General features: G+C 36.2%; 1 protein-coding gene across 3 annotated transcripts in view; it reads left to right on the top strand.

Annotated features, from left to right (window-relative positions):
- Positions 1-26,128, top strand: part of TRAPPC9 (trafficking protein particle complex subunit 9) — a 535,677-nt gene that overhangs the window by 233,603 nt on the left and 275,946 nt on the right. For all 3 annotated transcript variants that reach the window (XM_074888684.1, XM_074888678.1, XM_074888692.1), the window contains one exon: positions 22,848-23,001. In XM_074888684.1, coding sequence (XP_074744785.1) covers positions 22,848-23,001 — 154 coding nt within the window. The remainder of the gene's footprint in view (positions 1-22,847; positions 23,002-26,128) is intronic.

Genomic DNA, 26,128 nt, shown 5'->3' with positions numbered 1-26,128 from the left:
ATCCAAATTAGCTGAATTACTGTGATTTAATGTTTGGGGTACATGGCATGTCATTAGTTCTCTCTTTTCTGCTTGCACTCATCTCTAGTAACTGATTTAAAATAACTTGTTTTGAACATACTGGCATAACCTCAGAAAATTGTTTTAGTTGTTTTGGTAATTTGCTCCTTATTTCTATTATTTTAGCCTTTTACATTGGAGAACACTTATTATTACATGATGTAGTGGCTTCTACATAAAAGTAGTAATGAGACTGGTCAAGGACTTGGTAGCTGCGGTAAAGACAGGACACTAATTAATTACCATGACATTATTTATACTCTTCCAGCCTTTTCAAATCAATATCGACTCTTTCAAGCTTCTTTTTGTAAAGTCTGTTAAGTATCCTCCTGTTTTTTGTCAGGAGAGTATTAATGAAGGCAGCCAGTGTTTTGACCTGTTAATCCAGCAGGAGCCGCTGCTGTTGAAGGAGCAGTAGGGCTTCATTGTTATGCTTGGATGTGGAAGAAGATGAAGAAGAATAATAATTGGTTAACACACACATTTCAAGCTCTGATTTAATGCTGAGAGTAGGAATAAACACAAGAAAAACTTGCTTTTATGACTAATCTTTGAAATGTTTCAAATTGTGGAGAGTTGTGTGAAAGAAAAATAATTTAATGGAAACAAGTGTAAACACTAAGAAATGCTTTATTTTTTTAAAAAAAGTATTTGCAACCATTTAACATAATACTGAAATTCACATCATTTATGTAATAAAAGAATTACAGATAGTTACTGCTTATAATATGGAGCATTTTGAGGAATAAAGCTTGAGAACTTGAATTTCGCCAAGAATCCTCTATGAAACCATAGCAAAGTACAGATTTGATGAGCTTTTAGTAGCCTCTGTTACAGAAGTGATTGTTGTCAATGTTTTTGTGATACTAGAGTCAGATATGTGCTTATGTCTCAAAAAGAGGAACACGAGAATAAGAAGCTTTACAATTCTGATGGAGGAGAGCTCTCTGTAAATGAAGAGTGAATGGATACCACATACTGAACATAGTATTTCAAGTTCATGGAACTGTTTTATCAGCACTGCATGTTGATTTATTGCATTACAATCCACAATCTGAGAGAATAATCAAAGAGGATTTTCTTTTTTTTCTGAATCCAACAGAAAGTCATCCCAGAACCCCAATTTAGGAAGGCCTATGTGGCATCCCAAGTCTTAGTGATTCAGGATGCTGCCAGAAGATAAATGATACTGAGCTTAGATGCACTAACTTCTATGACCTTCTCAAATAAAAAGAGAATAGAACTTTTACTGTTACAGCAAATTCTTCATCTATCTGAAGTTTAATGATGCGTGTTTCATCTGAGCTGTTTTGATGTATTATGGTTAGTTTTACTTATGACTCTCTGAACCAGCACTCTCCTTCTTGCATGGTAGAACTTAGCACTTCAGGAGATTCCCATTAGAACTCAGTTTCCTATTTATTAAGTACTCTGTAAATAATGTGCTTTATTGATACAGAATGTTGTTGAGTAAATTTGCAACCTTAAACACTGTAGTAATTAAAAGCCATAGTAAAGTGCAATTCCACAATCATTGTGATTGGGCTTTGCTGTTAAAACTCTCCTTAGAATAAGTTCAGAGCTCACTTTGAAAGCTACTTGGCAATTCTGAACAGGATACCTGTACAAGTTTATTTATCTTCATGTTATCTATTTATTTGTCCCTGGGTGCTAAAGTGCTAAATTCTGCAGACTGTGTTCATTAGATGTACCTACTGGGTTGTACTCAGGTGTTGACCTGGCATACGTATTATGTCTGCCTTGTATCAATTCTCGGTGCACTAAGTAGCCATGTACAAAAATCAGCAGTATAAAATTCCTTAGGGTTCCTTTTTGTATCTTGCTCCCCTTCTCTCACTTATTCCCTACTTTAACCTCTATTTTCCTCTTACCTCTTCACCTTAAGCTGATCCCCATCTCAAATGACCGGATTTCCCAAGCAAAATATTTCCCTTTTTTCCCCTTCTCCCGTCAGGTAATATTTTGTGTAGATGTTGGGAGTAACCAAAGGTTGGAGATTTCCTCACAGAGAATTCATTTTTGTGTAATTAATTGAAACAACAGTATGAAATGAATGTACAAGAAAACTTTCCAGTTTTGTGAGGGCAGAGATAATGAGCAGGAGATGATCCCACAGGTTCTTGTGTACATTTCTCTTCCGCTGTGTTAACGTGTTTTCTGAGCTAACTATGCCTTATGCAAGCAATCTTTCAAGTACTTGAATGTAAAAAAAACCCAAAACCAACCCAACTCTGCATAACTTTGCCTGATAAATAGAAATGCTCTCCTTTTGCAGATGACATAAATATTTATTCCTGTAGAGCAATCTTCTAAATGGTTTGTGCTGTGTTTTTCAGGCACTTTAATGTTTGGGAGTATTTTATTTATTATCAATTGAAGATTTTTCACTATTGCTTTCTAATTATTTATTAGTAAACATAACCTGGAATCAGGAACTATTAGAGGACATGTCCACTCTGGAATAACCTCAGACTGTTTTTTTGCCCTTCCAGTCTTCCTAAATAGTTTGAAGACAAAATTAATATTTTGATGAATAAGGTTACAGAATCACATAGAATCATAGAATGTTTTGGTTGGAGGGGACCTTAAAGCTCATCTAGTCCCAACCCCCCTGCCATGGGCAGGGACACCTTCCACTAGACCAGGTTGCTCAAAGCCCCGTCCAGCCTGGCCTTGAACCCTTCCAGGGAGGGGGCAGCCACAATCACAGATCCATCTTCTTTACTCCTTGCCCCCATCAAGTATTTATTCACATGGATAAGATCCTCCTGAGCCTTCTCTTCTCTCTTGAACAGTTGATCGTATCTGCTCTATTTTTTTTTTTTCTCAAGAGTTTAAATTCAACCTGTAGTTTAAGTATTTTCTCCACTGATATAGGATGCAGTGGAGCCCCAGAAGCCTGCATTTTACATCTTAGGAAACAGTGATGCAAAAGCTCTTTATTTCAAAATGCTGCTGTATTTACTTTAAAAATGGAATAGAAAACACAGAACATTTTTGCTATGTAGTTTCCTTTTATTTGTTGCCTTAGCTTTATTTTCAATGAAAAATGAGTCAGTTGTTTTGGGATACCAGTTCAAAACTCATTCCTTTCTTTTCGCCTCTTCATCTTTTTCAGTGATAGTCCTTAGTCTTCAATATATACCTTATTATTTTGATCTGCTAGGGTAAGTTATAGGTATCATGTTTTTAAAAGATTTTTATTAGAATACTACTGATTATCTCTTTATCACAAATATACTGACAGACCATTCCAAGACTATTTGCAAAAGTTATCAATATCTGAGTTAGAGTTTCCAGTTTAGAAGAACATCTTGACTTGTAGGAAGCACTACTGTTTTCCCTGTAACTGGTTAATCTGCAGTTGGGTAGTACTCTGAAGCTTATCTGTGGGATTCTGCAACTTATATTTTCTTCTCAGAGACAGTATTGTGTTTTAGTTTTTCTTTCTGTCCTGACTTCTGGTAGCGTTGCCTTAACCTCATCTGATGTTTGATGAATCGTCTACCAATGAAAGAAGGAAATGGAAATTTGACTTGTGGAAAGGGTTGTTTTCTGAGTTTCAGTTAAAAGTAAATTAATTCAGCTTTCCTGTTGTTGTCCTCAGTTATATAAGTATTCTACAGAGCAGAGCCATTTATGTCTATTACATAAAGAAAAAAGTTTTATTTGAAAAAATATTTGCTCTTTTCAATGTTTTGTTTAGATTTCCACCCACATAAATAGATGATATTTCTTATTTTTAATACATGGTCAGTCATTTTACTTGAAACAATATCATGATCAGTAAAAACGAAGTGCAGATTTTGATCAGGCATTATTAAATGGATGCTGCAGACACTTTCTATCCTGAAATGTGCTAGAAGAATTTTTTTAATAGATGGCAAAAAACCTAATTTATTATGACATGCATCAATGTTTGACTGTTGTCCTTCTTCAAGGATGTAACAGTCAAATTCACCTAATTTAATTTAATACATAATTCTTAAGGCATTTTGTAATTTCTGCCAGGAAGTTTTTCATTCATCCAGTTGAAGGCAGATTCTTAAAACAAAGAAAAAGCTGTTTTAGTGTTCATGACTTGTTTTAGGTTGTATTACCCAAACTTAACAAATCTTACCAGTAACATTGAAACTGAAAATCAAATATAATTACTGAGGAAAGTAGTATTTCTGTACATAGCTTTAGCTAAAAACATGAAAGAACCTCAGGACATGACAGTGGTAAATCTATTTTTAAAAGAGAGCATTGCTATTTAATGAAATGCTGAGCCCAGGGAATGCAGTCAAGGATAATCAGAGGCACTTATGACCTTTGACAGGCTGCAGTATTTCTTATGGCTTTGTTTCAGCCCATGACTTGTTACTTTGGTAATCAAATACTTTCTGTGCCCATTTCTAGGGAAGACATTAAATTGTAAAAAAAGTAGAGTAAGAAAAAAAGTATAGCTGGAGGGGATGGGAGAATGCTTGAAACATCAGGTTGGAAATATTTAGACTCCTTAAATCAGAGGTTCAAATCCCAGGAGGATTAATTTAGTCCTTCATCTTTTGCAAGCTAGATAAACTTAACTTGATGCAGAATCACTGAGGTCCCTAAATTGTTGGAGAAGAATCCATTAGAAGATGCACATGGACGAGGTTCCTGATGTAGTGTGATTAATATTGTACTTGTTCTCTTCGTAGTAACGAGGCATCCTGGACTACACTGAAGTGCTGAAAATTACTGGTTTCTGCCTTATGCATCTCAAATACATTTGTCTTTATTCTCCTTTAGTACATCATTAGTAAAGAGTGGAAAGGACGTGCACCAAAGCTTAATTTCAGTTAATAAGTTCAAATAAGAATGCTCCAAATACCCATAAATACCAGTGGTTTCCTCATGAGAACTGCATATTCGAGATTATTCCTACATCTCAAGCCATTTTTGCTGGAGTATAACTCAGTGTGAGTTGACACTGAAGAACTGTATAGAAATAGCTGTGAACCAGTGGCAACACCTTCAGTTTTGTCAGTAACATTTTCTTTACTGGAAGCTCTTTGTAAAGCTTCAGTTCTTTGCATCTGCTGCTTTTGACCTTGTGGGTAGGCAGCTTAAAGTTATTTTTAGACCGTTTGTGAGCATATTTATGTGACACTGACTTTTTAAAATTTGAAAAGCCAAGTAGCTTTTTATAACATTGTTAAAGAGGCAGTGGTCATGGCTCAGTAGTTAAAATTGAATTCTATTTTGCACTTAAAAGCTGAGATTTATCCTTTTAAGACCTGTGCTGGCTTAATGATTCAATACAACTGTATGTTTGCTGGGAAGTGGTTTCTGGCTGCCTTGCTCTGGTTCTGTGGATTTCTCCCTTAAAAAGGCTAGGTGCAGTTTGTACTGTGTATCATCTTTATGCTATCTTTCCTGTTTTAATGGGTATTCATTTCTGACATTGTAGATATTTTTGAAAAACAATGCAATTTCAGGATAAAACCAAAACCCCAGCTATACCTAAAATAGCCTAAAGTTTGAATGTACCAATCAGCAATTTAATCCAGAAAAAAAAAAAAAGTATACACTATCCCCACATTAATCACTACATTTTCAATAAATGCACAATTAAAACTTATCCCAGAGAAAGACTGATGTATAAGGTACTGGAATGGGGGCAGTTCCACCATGCAATGACTTGCATTTTTTCTTTCGAATTTTTTTTCCTTGATGGAATTGAGAGAAGCTTGCCTTGGAATCTCATAAAATAGCTTGCTTCTTCTGCACACATTATTTGATCAAAGTCTAAGATCTTCAGGTATTTTTCTGTTAATGAAAACTGGCTGTAGAAATAATGCTTTATAGCAGCTACGTCTGTTCTCTTTGTATAGCTTGTTTTTGATGCATTTCTTGTTAAATACAGGTGGGTTTTTTTCTTTGTGTGATTGCCCCATGTATGCTTTCTAACAAGGATGTGTGCATTTCTAACTGCTCGCCACCAAATACTTTAAGTTCTCCTGTACTGAATGAACTAATCCTCTTACAATATGTAGGTACCTCCCGAAGGAGAGTTCATCTACCTGGGTCATTCTTAGCATGATATTGCAGCCACATTTATCTAGTTTCCTTGCTGTCCCTTTAGAATACTGCCTTGCTTGTGTTCTGAGTGCTTAGACAAAAATATTTATATCACAGAATCATAGAATACCAAGTTGGAAGGGATCTCAAGGCTCACCTGGTCCAACCTTTCTTGGCAAAAGTACAGTCTAGACAAGATGTCCCAGCACCCCGTCCAGCTGAATCTTAATAGTGTCCAATGGTGGGGAATCCACCACTTCCCTGGGGAGATCATTCCAGTGGCTCATTGTTCTCAGTGTGGAAAATTGCCCTCTTGTGTCCAATCGGAATCTCCCCAGGAGTAACTTGTACCCATTACCCCTCATCTTTTCCATGTGACTCTTTGTAAAAAGGCAGTCTCCATCTTCTTTGTAGCCGCCCTTCAAACACTGGAACATGGTGACAAGGTCTCCCCTAAGCCTTCTCTTCTCAAGGCTGAACAAACCCAGTTCTCTCAGCCTCTCCTCACAGGCCAGGCTGTCCAGTCCTTTGATCATCTTTGTGGCCCTTCTCTGGACCCTCTCCAGCCTGTCTACAGCTTTCTTGTGTAGCAGGGACCAAAACTGAACACAGTATTCCAGGTGTGGTCTGATGAGCACCAAGTAGAGTGAGATAATGACTTCTTTATCTCTGCTGGTGATGCCCTTGTTGATGCAGCCCAGCATCCCGTTGGCTTTCTCTGCAGCAGCAGCACACTGGTCACTCCTATTGAGCTTGTCGTCCACAGGACCCCCAGGTCCCTTTCCACAGAGCTGCTCCCCAGCTGGGTAGATCCCAGCCTGTGCTGCACTCCTGGATTATGGTTTCCCAGGTGCAAGACCTTATATTTGTCTTTGTTGAACTTTATAAGGTTCTTCTTAGCCCACTCTTCCAGCCTATCCAGGTCTTCCTGCAGGGTGGCTCTCTCTTCTGAAGTATCCACCTCCCCACTCAGTTTGGTATCATCAGCAAATTCATCAGGGCACACTTGATCCCATCACCCAGGTCACTTAGGAAGATACTAAACAGCGTTGGGCCCAATAGGTGATTTGCAGTTTTGGATGTTAACTTTGAAGCTGTTGGGCTTTGAGGGTCTCCCTTGTTTCAATCTGTTTCTACCGCTCAATCTCAGTTTTTGATGTTTAATCCCAAAGCATGTAGATTTTCCTTTCTTCATTTCCTCTTTTCAAGTGAAAAAGACAAGGTTTCAGAACACTTAGTCTTGAGGAAGGTTGTTGATTAGTGCTCTGTCATGAATAGCAGAATTACGTTCTCTACTGCATTATAGCCCTGTAGGTATTGGCAGTGTGGGGTGAAGCAGACCTCAGTCAAGCAAACTTTATCAGCCGCAAGAGAAGGAAAGCAATAATCTACTCTGGTGGTGCTTATGTCTGTGAGCATTTCTGCCATCAATGCCTTTCGGCAGCTCTCAGTGTTCTTCAGTGAGCCCCACATTGCAGAGTTCTGGGGAAATCTCAGTCTCTCCCTGGAGCTTCCACAGCATTAAAGCTTCTAGGACTTCCCAAGAACATCTTGGAAACTTTTTCTTGATAATGCAATTACCTTAATAGAAGTATATCATCCGTCTGCGTCCTTGAGATACCTGGAATTATTCCCATCCATGACATGTCATTTACAACATACCTGATGTTACAGTTGATGTGCTGAATTAAGGCAAACCTGTGTCATTACTCTGTCACAGGTTGATGCAATGGGCACATTCTGCAGCTTAGATACTATTTTCTCAGAATTGTAAGAGGCAAAGTACCTTGCCAAGAAGAAACTCTGTTGTGGAAGAGCTGGAGAACAGGAAGATGCAGTTCCTTGTGCTTACTGAGTGCCTCTGAGGCTTGAACTAAGTTTACAAAAGGTGTAATTTGTTCTCTGACCCCCTAATCGGGCTCCAGCAATGATCTTTAGCTTTACAAGGGGATTGTCAGTCTCCCTTATCTGCTTTGGCTACAGTTGTTGATACACAGCAGTAGTGGTCATCCTCATGCCATCCCAGATCTTCAAGGGGCCATCTTCTTTGTCTCTTCCCTTGAGTTTAATGGGTATTTAGACACCTGTGTAGACAGCAGTGCAGGGTTCTTTATCTTGAAGTAAATCCCACTGTTAGATTCCTTGCCAGTTAGAATAATTACTTTGCCCACTGGCTTTTCTCCATCCTTTTCTGGAACAGTCCTTAGAAACTACTAAATGTCCTCCCCCACTAGGTTTCCTCTCATTTGAGAAGAATTGAGCTTTACAGTAGCTGTTTTCTTATAACAAAGAGAAAAAAAGGACAGAGATTTATTCTGAATTTCAGAAAATGGTGACGTTTTTGTGGTTCAAGTTAAATATGGTAACTGCAGTTGAAATATAATTCTATCAATTCACAAGGAAAACTGGTTTGTTTCTATCCATCTTCTGGGGGTGTGTGCTTTTCATATTTTACATGTTCTTGTGTAAACAGAACCAGTATTTCATGTCAAGACCACTATCAGTACAAGGACGTGTAGTTTGGATTCTCTGTAACTCTAAGGCTGTTCATGGAGGTCTCTGCACCACTAGATATGTACACTTCAAGTTAAGTGGAGTTATTTTTTATCATTACTTCAAACTGGTACAAAGATTCCTAGAGATGATTGTGCAGCTGTTTCACTTGCTTGAGTTAATTTGAGCCATGAAGCTGAAGGGGGTGAGGGAAGTACACTATCTTTTTTTGGGTCATTTTCCAGCAACGTGTGGATGGGTCATGGCTTGAGTAAGGGGTTAAGTGAGGTGATAGGGCTAAGGCTAAAAATGTAGCTTACGTTATATAGGTGAGTGTAACCAATACGTAGACACTCAAGTGGACTCTTAAAAGAACTTCCAATTTTTTGTGAATAACCTTCCTTTTTTATATTTATAAATACAAAAAACTGTTTAGCCACTGGAGTGGAAGAGCATGATAAAGGGTTTCATTATAGTCTGGGTCAAGTATTATCTGCAGAAATGTTAACTGAATTCTAATTACTTGTACAAATTCTGACCTTCCTTTGCACTTTCTCTTCTTGTGGGCATAGCAGAAACTTTGGAAAAACTTGTTATTGATAGTGATGAATGGGAGAAAGTTTATAATCATTAATAATCTGAGTGTGGGGATTAGAAGACTGGAAGGGAGGAATTTGATTTGGAATTTGATTTTTGACCCAATAAACGGTAGGATAGTTTTTTTGAATATAAATACACATTAAACAGGGGATTATTATCCACCAAGTTAGTTTAAGCATGAGGATTATGGGCAGGGCTAAAGTTTTGTGTAAAGATCTGTCTATATTTTTGAGAGAACTTTTGTATTATGAAAAATCATTTTAATTATTAATAGAACTGAGATTGAGTATAGATGATTTCTTCACTGAAATAAACAGGGTACATCAAAACACAAACCGTTTTTGTACTTTGAGATCAGTAAACCTACATCTGCTAAAGCTGTCAGAAAGAGTAATTTATTTTTCTAGAAAGGCTTATGACAATAAAAATTATGAAACAATCAAAATTTTCACCCTGAAGCTGCATTATTAAATCTGCTGAACTTTGAAAGAAATGGGAGTAAAAGAATGCAGTGACATCTGTAGATTTAGTAAATATTTCATCATTATGAATTCCATACGCTTGAAAGTCTTCAAGGTTTGGGGTTTTTTTGCTTACATATTTGATATTCGTTATTGTTATAAGTGTTGTCTTTTTAGCTGCTTGATCAGATTTTACTGTTTTGCATCCTGACATGAATGTAACAATTCAGTTGTGTTTCCTCCCCTGAATTCAGTTTAGATTTATTCCTACGCACTACACTCTATAGTGTATATTATTTATTATTCACTGGAGGGAAAAGCAAAGTACGTATGTAAAATGAAATGAAAGGTGAAAGTTAAGAAGTTCAGAAACATTAATTTAAAGATAGGAGAACATATGCGTCATGCTTGAAGTCGTGAGCTGAAGTCCTGTTCTTCATTTGTATTTAGACTTGTAAGTACTAAAGTAAACTTAGAAAGTGAAGTTTGTGTTAAGTCATTGAGATGTTTTTTAAAATATTCATAGGCTTAAATAATAGGCTGTGCTATGTTCTGTAAATAATGCTCTGAACTGCTTCTTATTAACGTATTTTGTATTACTCATGAGCAGTCTTTGCCTTATCTCATCCTACAGCAACACTGCCATGCCCAACAGCATCAGGCACAATAGATACATCATACTTTACCAATATTTCCTTTTTTCTCCTCGATATATTCATGGAAAGCATATCTTTAGATAGCAGCTAATTTCGACTGTCACTTATTTTCCTTCTGAATACACAGTGACTTGACTAGAATGGGACTTAATTAAGAATATTCCAAGTCATGACCTCTTTAATATGAAGTAGAGAATTTCATGAAAGTAAGTTATGGAGTGATTAGTGACTGCTGATAAAATGATGACTACAGGCAATAAATAGATGCAGGCTTTAACCATGGAATTTAAATCTAGATGAGAAGTATTCTTATGTCAGTACTCCTTACTGTTTGTTTCCCAGGCTGTTCTATGTGGCTTCAAGTCAACTTCTTTCTTGTATTCTCTCTTGTATTTTGATGTTAGGTCTCCTCTTCTGGAAAGAGCCAGCCATCTGTAATTTTGAAGGAGAGCTTCTTGTCTTTTATCTGACATTATCTGAGAGACTGTGCAGGCTGGACTTCTGTACAATGATATTTTCAAGAACACAGTGACATTAGACAGTTGGTTATGTCTGTACTACTTGTCCTGAAAACACGCTCACCAAAACAAGCCCTGTTTTTTGTCTTTTATATTGCCTCTTACTATTCTCAGTGCTGCTATCAACTATGCAAACTTACTTATTTTTGATCCCTCATGCACAGGAACTGATTTACACAAATAACATTTAAAAAAAGCTAGCATTTTAAAAAGTAAGCTGTTCGTTCTTTTGATATAAACTGGTTATTTTTTTTTCCTAAGGCAATCTAAACCACGTGGTTGTTTTGCTTTCTGCATTTCCATACTGTTCAATTGAGAAAGCAAATCACTTTATTTCCTTTCCAAGCCTTCCATTTTAGTGTACATGTATGAAATAAACAATAAACGGATATGTCCAATAATGAAATAATGATTTAACCAGGGTTTCTAAGCGTGCTTGGCAAATGTGTTCCACCAGTATAGGAACTTTCTCGAGACAGAAGACCACAGATTTGCCATTGAAATGGTATTATGTAAAGAAATATAACATAAAAAGAGGTAGATAAAAAGTGAGTTATTGGGAATTAATTGAAGGAAAACACTGATTTGGCTTAGGGTATACAGGTTGTCCCAGGTTTTTGAAACTGTTTGCCCCCCTTGTTTGCTGAACAATTGCAGAATTAATTCTAAAACGCATTTTGTGCTTAGACCTGTTAATCCATAGCTGATAATCTCATTATCAGCTAGATGAACAATTATTGATTTAACTAAATCCTATTGTATTGTTCTTAAAATGAGGTGAAGATGCCTTACTTTTTGACCGGTTTAGACATTTTCCAGAAAGGGAAAATGTAGAAAAGCACTGTGGGGAGAGCTAAGTGTTGCTTCTCCTCCTCCTCCGGTTTCTGTAGCCTTGTAGAAGCACTTGCATCTGCCTTACGGAGTATGTTTTGATCCCTGCCTGTGTTCCAGCTCCTGAAGTAGCTGCCAAGGGCTGGACCAGAGTGCCCATGCAGTGACACAAGGACAGGGCTCCAGGCGCTGCTAAGCTGGGGCCTGCAATGACCAATAGTTTGTCTCAATGCTGAGAATGGCTAGAGGTGAAGAGCCTGAAAGCTTCTAAATGAGAACTCTATGCACTGCATTTTTCCCCCCGCTGCATTATTCTTTTTATGATATTCATGATTAGAAGGCAGAATTATCCCTACTTATTGTCACTCACATTACAGTTGGCAATTAAGGTGGTGATTTGATTTAGTCATTTCCTGCGTTCTATGATAGCGTATGGATTTCTGTAAGAGAACAGTCCAACTGAAAAAATGCGTGCAGGTACCTATTTGAAGGATATTACAGCTGGGAAAAAAAAAAGAAAACTACTCTTTTATGACTTTGTACTCAATTGTGTGTCATTAGAGTCTTGTATATTTAGGAAGGAATGCTGCTATTTAGCCCATTTCTTACCACCTGGAAGTAACTTGATTTACAATTAAGAAAACTGGTCTTTTTAGTAAAATCAAAACTCTTAATGTGCTATTTTAGTGACATGTCATACAATGTGTCATGTGCTGATTAAACTCAAGTTTTGTCCTTTTTGGGAAACGTTTCTAATGCAGTCTAGTCAAAGAATTTCATTTAATTACATGTGTAATACAACTTTCTGCCTTTTACTTAATTGGTCTCGCCTACGTTGTTTCTGCCTATTAGATGATAATTTAGCAATTTCCAATTTGTATATCCCTGAGGGAGGCTCAATGGGAATAAATGGGAGTAAAATAATCTCTGCAGCTTTATTCCTCAATTTAGTGCTTGATGGCGTCTCTTTTTTAGTTGCATGGAAGAAAAGAAATGGAGAATAGTAAGCAATAAAAAGGGAAATCTTTTGTAGAAAAAGCTGTTTCAGAACAAAGCATATTGTGTAATCTTTGCTTAGTATATTTACAGTATTATTTGCTTAGTATAGGATATATAAACCCATTTTTAATAGTATATTCTTCCAGTTTTAATATTAACCCCTATAATCCATTTATAGCTGTATAATTGATTAACTCAGAGCAAATTAGCACATCAGAAGCATGGGGGCTTTTCAGCTGTGGATGGGAGGGTTTATAAAACTGCTACACAATTCTGGGTCACAATTTGTTGGGTAGTTCTAACCTATCATTTTGGGATAATCTGACTGTGGGATTTGCTGTGTTAAATTGTTCTTTGTAGATGGGAAAGAATTGGGTTTTTTGTAAACTGTCAAATTGTCCTAACGGTGCCTGTGTGGGAATATGTGTGCCCCTCTGTGTATTTGGGGTTTTTGGTTTCTTTGCAGGAACTGGGAACCAGGTGGGACAGGATGGTTTCAAAAGAAGACATGTCGGTGATCTATATACAAGTGAATTTCAACTCTCTCATAAGTTGGAAGTGAAAATATATTTATTTTTTCCCCCGTAAAGGTGGAGAATAAGACTGATTCCTAACTGGGATTCAGTTTGAAATGGATGCCTAAATCTAGATATGCCTACATGTATATTTTTATTATAGTCAGCAAAATCTAATCAGTGAGTGGAAAGTATATGTAGTTTCCATAAAAGAGATCTCAAATAGTTGTTTTCTATTTTGGTACTTTTGAATTTTACCTTGAAGTTTGCATTTTTTAAAAGGAAAAATTGTCTTGCAGAAATTTAGGTAACATCACCTTCTGAGCTTTTATTATCCGAAATGGAGATTAATGGAATTTGGATTAACATTTTTTTCTTAGTCCATAAAATTTAGATTTAGATGAATGAAAAGACTTTGTAAATTTCTAGGTTAAAAAGAAATGCTGAAAAAACCCCCACCTTCTACATTTACATATTTTAAAACCCTACCAAAGCTTCTAAATAATATCTTTTTTTTTTTTTTACTTGAAATCATTGTTTCTCAGTTTATGAAGTACTGAAAAGATTAATCTAAAAATACATATTTTTAAAGCTAGGCATTTTAAAGCATGATCCTTTACACTAGCTGCATATTCTGTGAAAGCTTCCCAAACATTGCTCACGGGTGAAATTTTCCTTTCTAAAGTTAAAACTACTATGTTCAAACTGTTTCAGAACCATAGGAAAGAAGAGTAGAAAACCCTTTGATCTAGTTTGATTTTAACAGGGTTTTTAAATTTGCTTTATTTCTTCAAAGATGGTTGTGTTGCTGCCTGGACATCAGGCAGGCACACAAACAGGGCTGCGCAGTCGATTGTCCATATATAATGTCTGGTCTATACCACCATAATTGACTGAGGTAGGTTATTATGGCAGGCAGCTGCTCCAAAGTGGGTATTTTTACATTTTAATAATTAAATAAATACTGAATTTCTAGATGTAGTGTTCAGATCTGAGGCTGGTGGCCATTTAGCTTCATTGCCCTTTCCCATGAGAGCTCAAGCTCACAGCTCTTTGAATAAGAGGGCAACTGGCAGGGCAGTTATTTGATAAGATACAGCAATTTGCAAAATGGGAAGTTGCCGCAGTTGAGTTTTGGCTAAAATAACAAGGTATTTTAGAGCTGTGCTCATTTTCTGCTATACTAATCAAGCAAATTGAACAACTAATGCAACACAGCAATATGTAGGGCAAAATGTGCAAAGGTAAATCAATATAAACATGATGAGATACAAGTGAAGACCATCCTAGCTCTACATATTGCTGAAGTTGATCCAGGGCTGCTAAAGGCTGAGTATAATTAGCAATAGAAGCAACACCTTGGTTTATTAACCATTATTTTCTGGGTGGAGGGGAACTGCTTTGAGGCTATCACATTAACATTCATTAAGGATGTAGCTGTTGACAAGAACTGGTAAGACCAATGTGGTCTTTCAGGCTGCTGCACTGCTCAGTGGGAGTTTGTTTTCTGAAAGTAGGTTGTTTCAGAGCACGCTTCTAAACACACGTTTAGGTGTTATTGGTGGAGGAAGTCTTAAATAAGCTTTTGCATACAGTGTTTTTTGGGGAAAAATATTGTTTAGGTGAAAATTTTGTGTGTGTGTGAGATGTGTATTATTTTTATTAATAGTGCTGAGCAGTTGACTGCTGTGGAACCTGTACGCCTCCTCAGGTGAAGCTTAATCCCTAGGAGCTAAGATTTAGGGAGCATGATTAAAGCTTCTTGTGCCGTCACTCATGTTTGTGAACATTATTCCTGGTACTAGTTACAAAATAAGCTCTGTAGGTCAAAACACGTGGACCACGTTTCTATGGTGGGAGATGTTTGCTCTTCTACCGGTGCTTTGGTTTCTTAAACTGATTATGTCCTGACTGTCAAGTTTTCTCTTTGGCAGGCTAGTTTAAGTATGGTGTCACTCAGAAAACTTACTTCTGGGACTTGAGAATCTGTAATAAAATCTGTATAACTCCGTTATATATAGCAAAAGAGTCAGTGAGTCTGTGGCGAAATAAACATTGTAAAGTCGTGGACTGGGCTAACTTAAATACAGGACTCTTCAAGGAACTAACCAAGGACTGCTCTGAACAGCTACTGTTTTTTTAAGAAATCTGGAAAATGTGGAGGTCTCATGTGTGATAGGAATATATAGGTTATGCATCTAGGAAGGGAAATTGGGAAACCAGTGACTTGAAGAAGAATTTGGTTATCACAGTAGATCATCTCAAGGTGAACTTCTGCTGCAGTGCTCTGAGAAAAGGGAAAATGTTATCTTTATATATAAAAAAAAATACATGTAGATTATAAATTAAGAATTCACTATGAATATAAAGTCTAATTGTATCTTGAGGTGAAAGTCCATGGTGAAATTTTTACACTTGCACACTGAGCATTCATCCATCCTATAATTTTACCCCAAAAATGTTTGAATCACTTCCTTTATGAAGCACTTCCTCTATGAAAAAGTTGTATCTAAAGCTCTGTATCACTTCATTTCCTCTTGTTTAATCACTGAGATGGACTGCTTCATGTATGAATGATTTCTTAGTTGTATAGGCTGTTCTGATGTTTGGAGCACTGTGTTTCGTTTTGAGCACTCTGAGTTTGGTTTTGTCTAGGGTCTCAGTATCGTCTCTGAAGATAAATTTTCAGGTGTGTACAACACGTTATGGTCATATTCCTTTAAAAGAGGAGCATTGCCATCAATTGCAGGATTTATTGGGGATTTTAAAGCTTTTTCTCAGAAAAGAAAGTGAGTTGATGCTCCAGGTTTATCATGTGCTGTGAGACCCCTCTGAGGGTCTTGGTGTCCTACGTAGGTCCTACCCAGACCGAAGTCCACGTGTACCGCACCGCTGTGCCCTGGGACCAGCAACGAACATCAGTGTTGGGACAGGACAGAGACCATGCTGTGAAGTGATCTGGTGGTGGTTCCTGATCACAGTGCTCCTTACCAGTGTTTCTGGTTTCTATGGGGTGTTCCAAAAGCAGAGACACTTGGTGTTTTTGTCCCATGTTCCTTGATGCAAGGTGTGTGCAATCAGAAGGAAGATAAGGGTTGCAGAAGGTGGGTACCTGGTTCCTCCCCTTGAGGCTACCTGGAAAAGATGCTCTGAACAAAACAGAGACACATGCCTTATTCCACTGTACTTTTTCTCTTTGTATTTTGGGGTGGGCAATCTTCTCTATCTTTTCCTCAGAAGGTTGAGAGAGCTGAAATGATAACTAGGCATGAGTGTAGAGTGAGGTTTTTTTGGTCGTCTTTGTTATATCTGGCACAAAATTCCATGTTTTAAATTTACATATGTTTTCTTTTGAACTTTTTGCCGTATAAAGGCAATACTGAATTATACAAATGAGCAACTGAATATGAACATATATATTTTATAGATATGTTTATATATATGAAACCTATTTCTCTGATTATTAATGTTCCACTGAGAGAGAGGTAGGAGGTACAGTATGGCATTATTTTGGATAAAGACAGGATTACAATATTTGCATAGTTCAGCTGTGATAAATAAAGGGAGGATATTCAACTCAATCTTCAGGTATTATCATGCTTACACTTTTCTAGATTTCCTACTGCAGTGAATGACTATTGGTTATTAGTCTCTTATGCCCCCTATAGAAATTGGTGTATTTATAGAGTAGGATATTATCATTATTATTATTTTACATATCTCATTTCATTAAGTAGCTAACAGGTTTGCTGCATGGTGATTGCCATAGAAGTCCAAATTATTTAAATGAGCAAGTGAAAAAAAGGTGCAAGTTGGAGTTAATTGTTATGCCTCTTCATTTCCAGTTTATGGTTTTCAGATTTGGAGTTAGGAGTTTAAAAGCTAGATTTTCAGGATCCATAGTATAATCTCATTTAAACAGAAGATTTATGTAGCTAACTATCTCTTAACACTGTTCCATTTTCAAATATTACATTATATGCAGTGGAACTGTTCTTTCCTAGTTTAACTTTTTATCATCTGAAATGTTGTGGATCAGATAAGTATAAGCTGTTGAATTTTACAGACTTCAGCACTATAGTTTGACTTTTATCTCCTCTTCAATTATTTTAAATAAATAATTAAGTTCTAAATGCAAATTTTTTAATTTAATTGACCATTCCAAGATTAATGGAAAAATTTATCTTTTGCTCTGCATAGTTCAGATATTAAAGCAATCTTTTTTCTTCATGAAGTCAGTTTTAGGCCAGGAGGAGACATCATTACTTATGGGTTGCTTGAGCTACTTATTTTTACAGTTGGATTTTATAGTAGTGAATGAAATGTAGATTGCACATCTAAAACAGTGAAATAATTAGAAGTAAACACAAGATATATGTTAATTTGCATTAATTTCTCATTTTCATCTAGTGATACATATATATTCATCTGACAAGAGATTTGATTCTTGAGGTCCCTCTTTGCCTATAAATTATTATATACTGAGGTGTCACTACCATTTTTTATATCAGCTGCAGAACTTGTATTTAGGGTGGAATTTATGTGTACCTGAAACATGATGTTATAGAAACATTATTACTGAGATTGAACAATGGAAGAATCAGGTGAAGTTTCTTTTTTTAAAGTAGGCTTGTCTTTATGCATTTTTCTTTCCGTTGTGAAATTGAGAACAAGTGTGTCACCCTCACTTCTAGCTTTCCCTGAAGTCTAAAGTCATTGACTATACAGGGACTATTCATATACATAAGTAGTAGTAATATGGTCTGGCTCTGTGTCCTTACTGTCCACTTTTATATAAGAAGGGAGGATGAACAGGAAGCATAATATTGAATGAAGTCTCCAACTGCTGCTTTCAGCTTCGTTATGGAAAGAGCTTGCAAGCTCATCTGTGGCTGATAGTATTTAAATAGGTAGTTAGCCATGAGGAAGAGTTTTTGGGTTCCTGTTATATTGTTTCTTCCTAAAGATAATTGAATAAGGACTATCTCTAGAGTTTATTCTCCCAACCTAAGCAGCAGTATTTTATTTACTTAATGAAAGATGAAATCTAGTTATGTTAACCAGATTGCTGCTTTCCTCAATACCGTGCTTGCTTTTAACCCTGTTTTATGTGGAGAGTGTTGCATATTTAATTTCACTTCATAGATTCATCCTCTTATAAGAGATGAGGACATCAAAGAGCTGAGGTGCATCACTGGGGGTAGGGTATGCCTGGGACCTGCCCACTCTCCTCCCAGGAACAAGGATAGGAGTTGAGAGCAGTACAGGCAATACTCTCTGACTGGTCAGTGTTGCTTAATTTTAAGTGGCACTGCTTTAGTAAAGAGAGATGTGCAAGTTGCTGGCTCAGGAGTAGTCGTAATGCCATTTACAGGAAGTTTTTTTGCTTGATACAAAGTCCTTTCTGTTGTGCATTTTGTTGTCAGGACGGTACTGCTATTTCTAGTAAAGTTGAAACTCATTTTATGAGAAGTGGTGAAATGAACTATCTGGTGTCTTTAATAATTCCGTACTGTTACTTTAATAGGACTTTAGATAACTGTCATTGAAATGTCTGCTGCACCATCAGAAGGCTTGTCACTTTTTTCCCTGTAAGTCATCCTGACAGGTGACGTGAGATGATACCATGCAGACACATCATCAGCATTGCCAATGAGCTGACCTTTTCCTCTTCATTCATTTAATTTGTATTTGAATAATTTGCATCCCTGTAATGATGCTTGGTTGTCTGAGTAGCTGTCACAACAGCTTGGGCTCGTTTCATGGCAAAACCCAGTAGTTTCAAAACACGACTGTTTCATTATTCATGAAAACTGTTGTTACTTTATCCCTCCTCCCTCACAAGCAAGGTTAGCCAGAGAGAAACAAAACCTGTTTTGCATTTGCAGGATTGGCTATTAAATATTTTTACATAATGCAGTGTTTTTATATAAATATCTCATGATTTATTGAAAACTCTCCTTGTAGGAAATTTGGATAGCTACCCACAAGGCAAAGGAGGTTAAAATCAAGTTCTAGTCCCTTTTCCTGAAGCAAGTATACGTTTAAATGTTTGCATTTTAAGATCTTTCATGTTGTCCCTGATACGTAATTAGTGTGAAGGGCAAGGTACTGTGTATACAGTTACCCTTGTACAACATGAGCCATCCTTATCCTAGCCATTTGTAATAAATTGAACGCCTGTTTCAATCTGAGTTATCCTTTTTTACTTCTTTCTATATAGATTCTTGTATATCGCAATAAACAAGAACAAATTTGGGGAATAGAGGTCTAGAGAACGCTTGACAAGAAACATAGGTTGTAAAGTAACTGCAGCCTACTACAACAATTTAAGTGGAGAAGGACTTCTACAGCTAAAATACGTTTCATTTTCATTATTTTGATGCACAGCACAGCGACAAAGTTGCGCCATGGTCAAGAGGATGCCTTGCACTGCTTTCTGCTTCTTTTAGGATAAAGCCAATGTGATCTCTACAGATCACTTAAAAATTGAAAAATTCATTTTTTGGTTGGTGATTGTAACCCAGTGTCCGTTTGCTCCTTCAGTCAACTGGCTTCGGGAATTATTTGTCCGTTTGTTAATACCTCACTGGTGAAGTGCATCTTTTGAGATGGGAGAAATCATCATTTTAAAAGTGAAGCGAAGAAGCTGTGTTTGTGTAGGGGTAAATTTTTAAGGATGAGTGACTGATTTAGGTTGCGGTATTTATTTTTTGTTTTGATTTTTGTGTAAAGCCTTTGAATTTACTACACATTCCATAGGCTGAGGAATAAACACTGAAGCAATGTTATTGATAAAAAATGCAGAGAAAAAACTCAATACGAATATTTTTAGCACAAGAGGAAGCAGAATACTGATGATAAAAGGCATATATGGTTAAGAAAAAGAGCTAGGATTTAATTTTGTCATGCTTTACTTTGAGTGTAACTATAGTCTTGAAAAAGTTTATTTTATCTGTTTGTTGCTTTCATATATTCTGCTTACAGCTGTATTCGTAATATTGTTTTGTGTGACATTTTTCTCTCCATAGTTCTCTTTTACTCAGACCTCTTCACTTTCTAGCTGGCAAGTATGTAGTTGGGGGTGTTTTTTGTATCTTCTCATGTGACAAGAGGTGCCACTGTGTTAAATACAGTATACACAGTATATAAATAAAAGCATGGTTAAAAAATTTGAAAAATCAGTAGAGGTTCTGAGTAGTAGAAGCCCTATTTACTGAAGTTTTCCATACTTTCAAGCTTAATAAAAGTTATTTCAAACAGAGCTGTACAACGAACCATTGTTGAGAGTAATCTAGGCTGTATTCCTGAAGCTGATGTGGATTTATTGTAGACTGTTGGGGAAAAAAGTGCTTCCATGCATATTTAATTTTCAGAAAAAAAAAAAATTACCGTATTGCCAGTAATGATCCATTAACAAAGAATGCAATCTGAATGCCCTCAGTTATGTATTAAATATTGTTAGGCAGGAATGTTTTTCTAATATATCATTCACTTAGAGATGTGTGGCACAATAATTAGATGAGAGCTGTTTTCCAGGTCTGTTGGGAGACGGATTTTAAATACGTTTGACTATTCAGAAACTAAGATAATTTGTTGTCAAAACATGACTATAAGTAACTAACTGTGAGTATTTATGCGAGAAATTAAGCAGTACTATGTATATAATAGAAATCAAGTACTGGATTTGCATCTGCCCATGTATCACAGAGTGATGAAGTAAGTGAAGTGAAGGCAAAAATGGTTTCTTAATGTTCCAGTTGTGTCTCTGTCTTCCACATGCATTGTCCATGTAGAATCCAGGAAACTCAACCCGCATTTGCAGAATCAAATCATAGTTCAATGCCAGTAAGAATTGATGTTGTTAGTCATAGTTTCAGACCTGATCTTTTGTAAAAATCCACCTCACAGATTGTATCTAGGTGTTTTTCATTATTTCTGGCCTGATTCTGGCAGTTACTGTGATACACTTTTGTAGCTCATTTTAGCTTTTTTATATGCCCAGTACTTGATGGTCTTTGCATGCAAATGAGGAACTCTTAATGATCTCTTGCTGTAGGAAAAAATAGCTGAAACAAAAACACCCCTTAGAGAGGAATAGATTAATTCCTCTGCCTTTTTTGATTTTTAAATGTGAATATCAGCAAAGATGCAGTCTGCAGAAGAGGTAGCTTGTAGAAACAGTAATTGTGCCACCTTTGTCTCAGTGCTGTATTTGTACTTTTTAATGATGAAGGTAGTCTTGGAACATTAACAGCTTCTCCCAAGATGTCAGTTTTTGCTCAGGGTGAAGCATGATGAGCCTCTTTGAATTCATCTTTCCACAGTAAACTTCATAAGCTCTAGATATTCCTTGTTCTTGTAATTGCCGTCTATTTCCTCCCAGTTTCTTTTAGGGTCAAGTTTCTCTTAAATTAATGCTAATTATAGAAAATCTCTTCTGGTCTGGGGGGATTTCGAAGCCCTTTCTTGTTGACTTTTCTTACTAGTGTTTTCCTTTTGGCAATATTCATAGAATATGTTTCCCTCTTTATATGCAGAAATAGATAAAGGAGTAATAGTAATCCTGTGTTTTTGTGAAATGCCCTTCCCATACCCCTTCTTAGATTGTAGATGCATTTCATCCCGAATGGTTTTCGAAGCTGTTGCTTGGTCTTCTGTTTTCCTTAAGTGCAAAGTCATCTCAAGAGCAATATATTTTAATTCTTCCCTAATTATTTTTCTATTTCAGATGATTCAGGAAATTAAAGCTGTTTTGGCAGCGCAGTATATTAGATCTGCTATAACCACATTTCATGTGATGTGAGCTGGTCTAAATTCCCTTTTATATTAGATTAGTGATTCTAGTTTAACATATAAGTATTTAGTATGTATTATAGCCTAATATATTTAATTTAATTTGCTTTTATGCCTTACTGTACATTTAATAAAGCAATTATTTAACCATTTACTACCAATGAATTATACTATGTTATTGAAATTAATATTGCCTGTAATTCATGAATATATAAGCAAGATGGAAGTATCTTCTTAAAAGACAAGGGCCAGATTTAGGCCATAGTACTGTGGCTGTTTTCATTTCCTTCCTCAGGTTTGTAAGGAAATTTTAAAGGAAAATTTAGGAAGTTGGCTTGTAAAAGCAATGAAGTGCACATGGCTTTCTAAGTGTGTTACTGTTCACTTCAGGAGATACTTTTGTATATAGTATTTTGCTTTGCTTGTGTGTGGATTGAGATTAATAAACTACTTCAGGTAGTATGTTCATCAGCATTTGGCCTAGTCTTCTTGCTTTTTTCCAGCAAGTCTCAAGCACACCAGTAGCATTTACGTACCAAGAATTAAGGCAGATGAACCTCTGCAGAACTGCAACAAAGTCAACTGGTTGCCACCGCAAAACTCACAAAGGCATTAAGATGTTGATTGATGATTTGTAAAAAAATCTTACCTTCTTTAATAGGCTTAGATTTCTGTTTTCAGTAGCATAAATCACAGAGCTTATGTATCATACAGACTAGATGCCATGGAGACAAATATACTAATACTGTAGTGCTTGGTTTCACAGTGCTCTGCATTTTCTGTAATATATGTAAAATTGTTAGAGTAAAAATCCTCTTTTTTCTTCTCTTTCTATTCCCTCTGCTACAGTATGGCTATCCAAGTGGACAAGTTCAATTTTGAGAGCTTCCCAGAATCCCCTACCGATGGGACACAGTTTGCGAATGCAAAGCAGCTGGAAGAAGAAAGGCAACAAGCAAAAGGTCTGGAGATTAACAGCAAGCTGGATATTTGCTGGAAAATTATATCCTTTCATAAATACTTGCTTAAAAAATATATAAATAGATGCCCTATGACACATTTTATTTTATAATTCAACTCACTTTATAGCAGTGTTACTGAAAAGAAAAGTAATTAGAACTATGAAGCTTATCATAATTATAGACTGTTTAAGGTTAATTGTGCTGTATATTATTTAGACGATGCTTGGGTCTTACTATAATGGCTTTTTCTGAGTCACTGAGCCTGCCACAAACCCTGTGTGTTTTTCCCAACTTTTAGGGAACTGAGGAAGTATAGCTAGGATTGATGAGTAGTAGATTTATAGGGTCAGATTTTTCTGTTCTACCCCACACCAAGTAACTGAATCACGAAGAAATACATGAAGCTGCATTTAGAGAGTTCTCATATATTTAATTAAATTTGAGCAAATCAGAACATATTAGAATAATTTATTTCCAAGTCTTCTTTACAGATTTAGTAATATCTAATATTGGGTAGCCTTTTTAAGGCTTAGACAAGACTTGCATGATGACTTAGTCATTCCAAACATAAAATCCCCATAATCATTCTAAATGCAGTAAAATATTGCCTTATGCTTATTAATAAGAAATTACATTCAGTTTAGAGTTAAACCAATGGTGTTGTGGTAAATTTCATAATTTCCATAAAAAATCTTGTGCTGGGCTTGTCAAAAATACACTTTTTCATGATTTTGATCAGGGAAATGTTCTGTGCAGCCAACAGCCCCCCAAGCCATGTGTTGATACTCAGTATCTTCCAGGAGATTTATATTTTTCACTCAGATCATCCCCAAATCTGCATGATAGTGGGTGGCAGGAAATCAGAGAAGAATGCCAATCACATCATGGTTTATCTTTAGAGATGCTTTTTGTACTTTTAATTGTATTTTATCTAGTGATCTGAAATTATTTTTCATTACTAATTATTAAATTAGCTGCACAGGATTAGTCAAAGGCAAGACTTGAGACATAAATGAGATTCCTAGTGCCTAGTTCCGTCCAGGCTCCCTAAGGAACATTTCAGAAAGAGTTCCATTTATGCAAAAATGTCAATATTTAACCAGAATTCGCTTGGAAAATTTCTGTGTTATGGAAAGATATAAATATTCTTTGATAGCATAGTTGAATTCTTATACTGGAATTGAATGCATAGTTGTTAATAATTTTGTCAGGGTGTAAAAATGCATCCTCATTCATTTCTGTTGCTGAGCAACACTGTTTACATCCATTCTGTGTTCTGTATTTGAACCCAATTCTGAACCAAAACTGTCATGGCTGACATGTAGTCAGTACCTTAGAAAACCAATAGAACAGGGCATGAATTCTGTGTGTTAAATTCAGTACAAGCATTAGTTTCTGTGTTTTTAAGTTTTGTTATGAATGTTCTCTCTGTTCCTAGAATAAAACTATTCAAATGAAAGGCGATGATTGCATGTGTGCATAAAAATTCTAGAAGTAACATGTACATTGTTTTCCAGAGTTCATGTCCCAACTAGTCTCACTCGTTCTCATCCTTTTATTTCTTACAGCAACATTTAGATATGAACCAGTAAAAAAATTTCTCCTCTCACTTCTTCTAAGTTCGAGAAACTTCATTTCCGAGACACCTGTCCTCTCGCTAGAATAATTTGACACTGGCCAGCAGAGTTTATTTCAGACATACTGATAAGACAGACACAGAGAAATGGATTCATTGAGTAATGGCATAAGCCTTGTTTTCCTTCAGAAGCCAGCCTAAATGCAGCCAAGAGATAAAAAATATTTTCGAAAATACAAAGGGGTATAGTTGCTTACATTTCTTACTAGAGAAGGCATTTTTGCAAAAGTCTTTTGAATGGTAAGACCAAGTGATCTCCTTAGTGTCTACCATCTTTGAACTACTTTGAACTCTCCAGCTAACTTTTCTCTGCTAAGCATGTGCCTGAGAAGAGAAATGTATATTTTAGAGAACGCAGTTCAGACAATTTTGTTGTAAGTATTCTTACACTATTTACAAGGGAAGGGCTATATTATTTGGCTTGCAATTCCTTAAATTCTTGCTGTATTGGTTGCTACCATATGAAAACATCATGTAAACAAATGCTTCAATCTTTAAGTGTGTGGATTAGATTCACTGGAGTGAAAAATTAGTTATATGAAACTCCTGTGAGGGCCAAAAATAGTTCACAAAGGATGAGGATTTCAGGCTGTATCTGTCTGTCTTGAGGAGCACCAGAAGGATTTTCCAGTATGGAAAGTGCATTATCCATGGCTTTATCCATTGAAATATTCAGGGTTTCAAGTGATGAGATTTTCAGTGCTTCATTTGTGAAAATATTGTAAAACTTGATCGATTTTCATATACTTTTGGAGGGCTGAAGGCAGGTAAAGACAACACAGCATATTATTCAATTCAACCTTTGTACATTTTTGATGGAATGAAAATTATTAAGAAAATAGACCTTCTTATGAGGAGGCTTAATGCCATGCCATTTCAACTAAGAAGAAATCTGGAATAATGGAATTTAGTGTGTGTTTGAGATTATAGGTGTATTGAGATAATTTAAATTAAAAAAAATTGCTGTCTCGTTTTTTGCACCTGTTAGATGGCACCTGATGTCAGCTTAACAACTGGGGTTTGTCTTAACACAGGATTTGGACAGAGCACATGTAGTATTAAGGAGGCTAATATTTTCAAATAATACTTCTCTTTATATTTTCTAAATATTTTAAAACAAAATTTATATTTTCTTCAGGGACCTTCTATGCATCCTGACTCATGGATAAAGGCATCTCTACTAAGCGTCCTTTAAAGTTTCTAGAGTGCTGTGTCTTGCCGAATGCTATAACATTTTAATCTTTTTACTAATACTTTGTACCTGACTTCTTCAAAATAGCGAGTTACAAAACATCATGTTCCCCACATGGAAGATGAGCAAGTTAAACTTCTCTTTGTGATCTTTACACGCTCTGTGTTAGACCCACCATAGATTATTACTCTTCAGAGTATCCCACTGACTTGTGCCATCTACATTTTGACTTCAGAAATTCAAGTATGTTCAGAATTATTTCAGAGAGTTTGGTCACCTGCAGGTGATGCTCATTTTTAGAAGAAAAAACAAAGACTTATCAATGTTCTGATGGCAGAAG

The sequence above is a fragment of the Strix uralensis genome, chromosome 1 (genome assembly GCF_047716275.1).
Source record: "Strix uralensis isolate ZFMK-TIS-50842 chromosome 1, bStrUra1, whole genome shotgun sequence".
Lineage (NCBI taxonomy): Eukaryota > Metazoa > Chordata > Aves > Strigiformes > Strigidae > Strix > Strix uralensis.
Note: the sequence above shows the minus strand (reverse complement) of the source record. Positions and strands in the feature narration are given on the sequence as shown.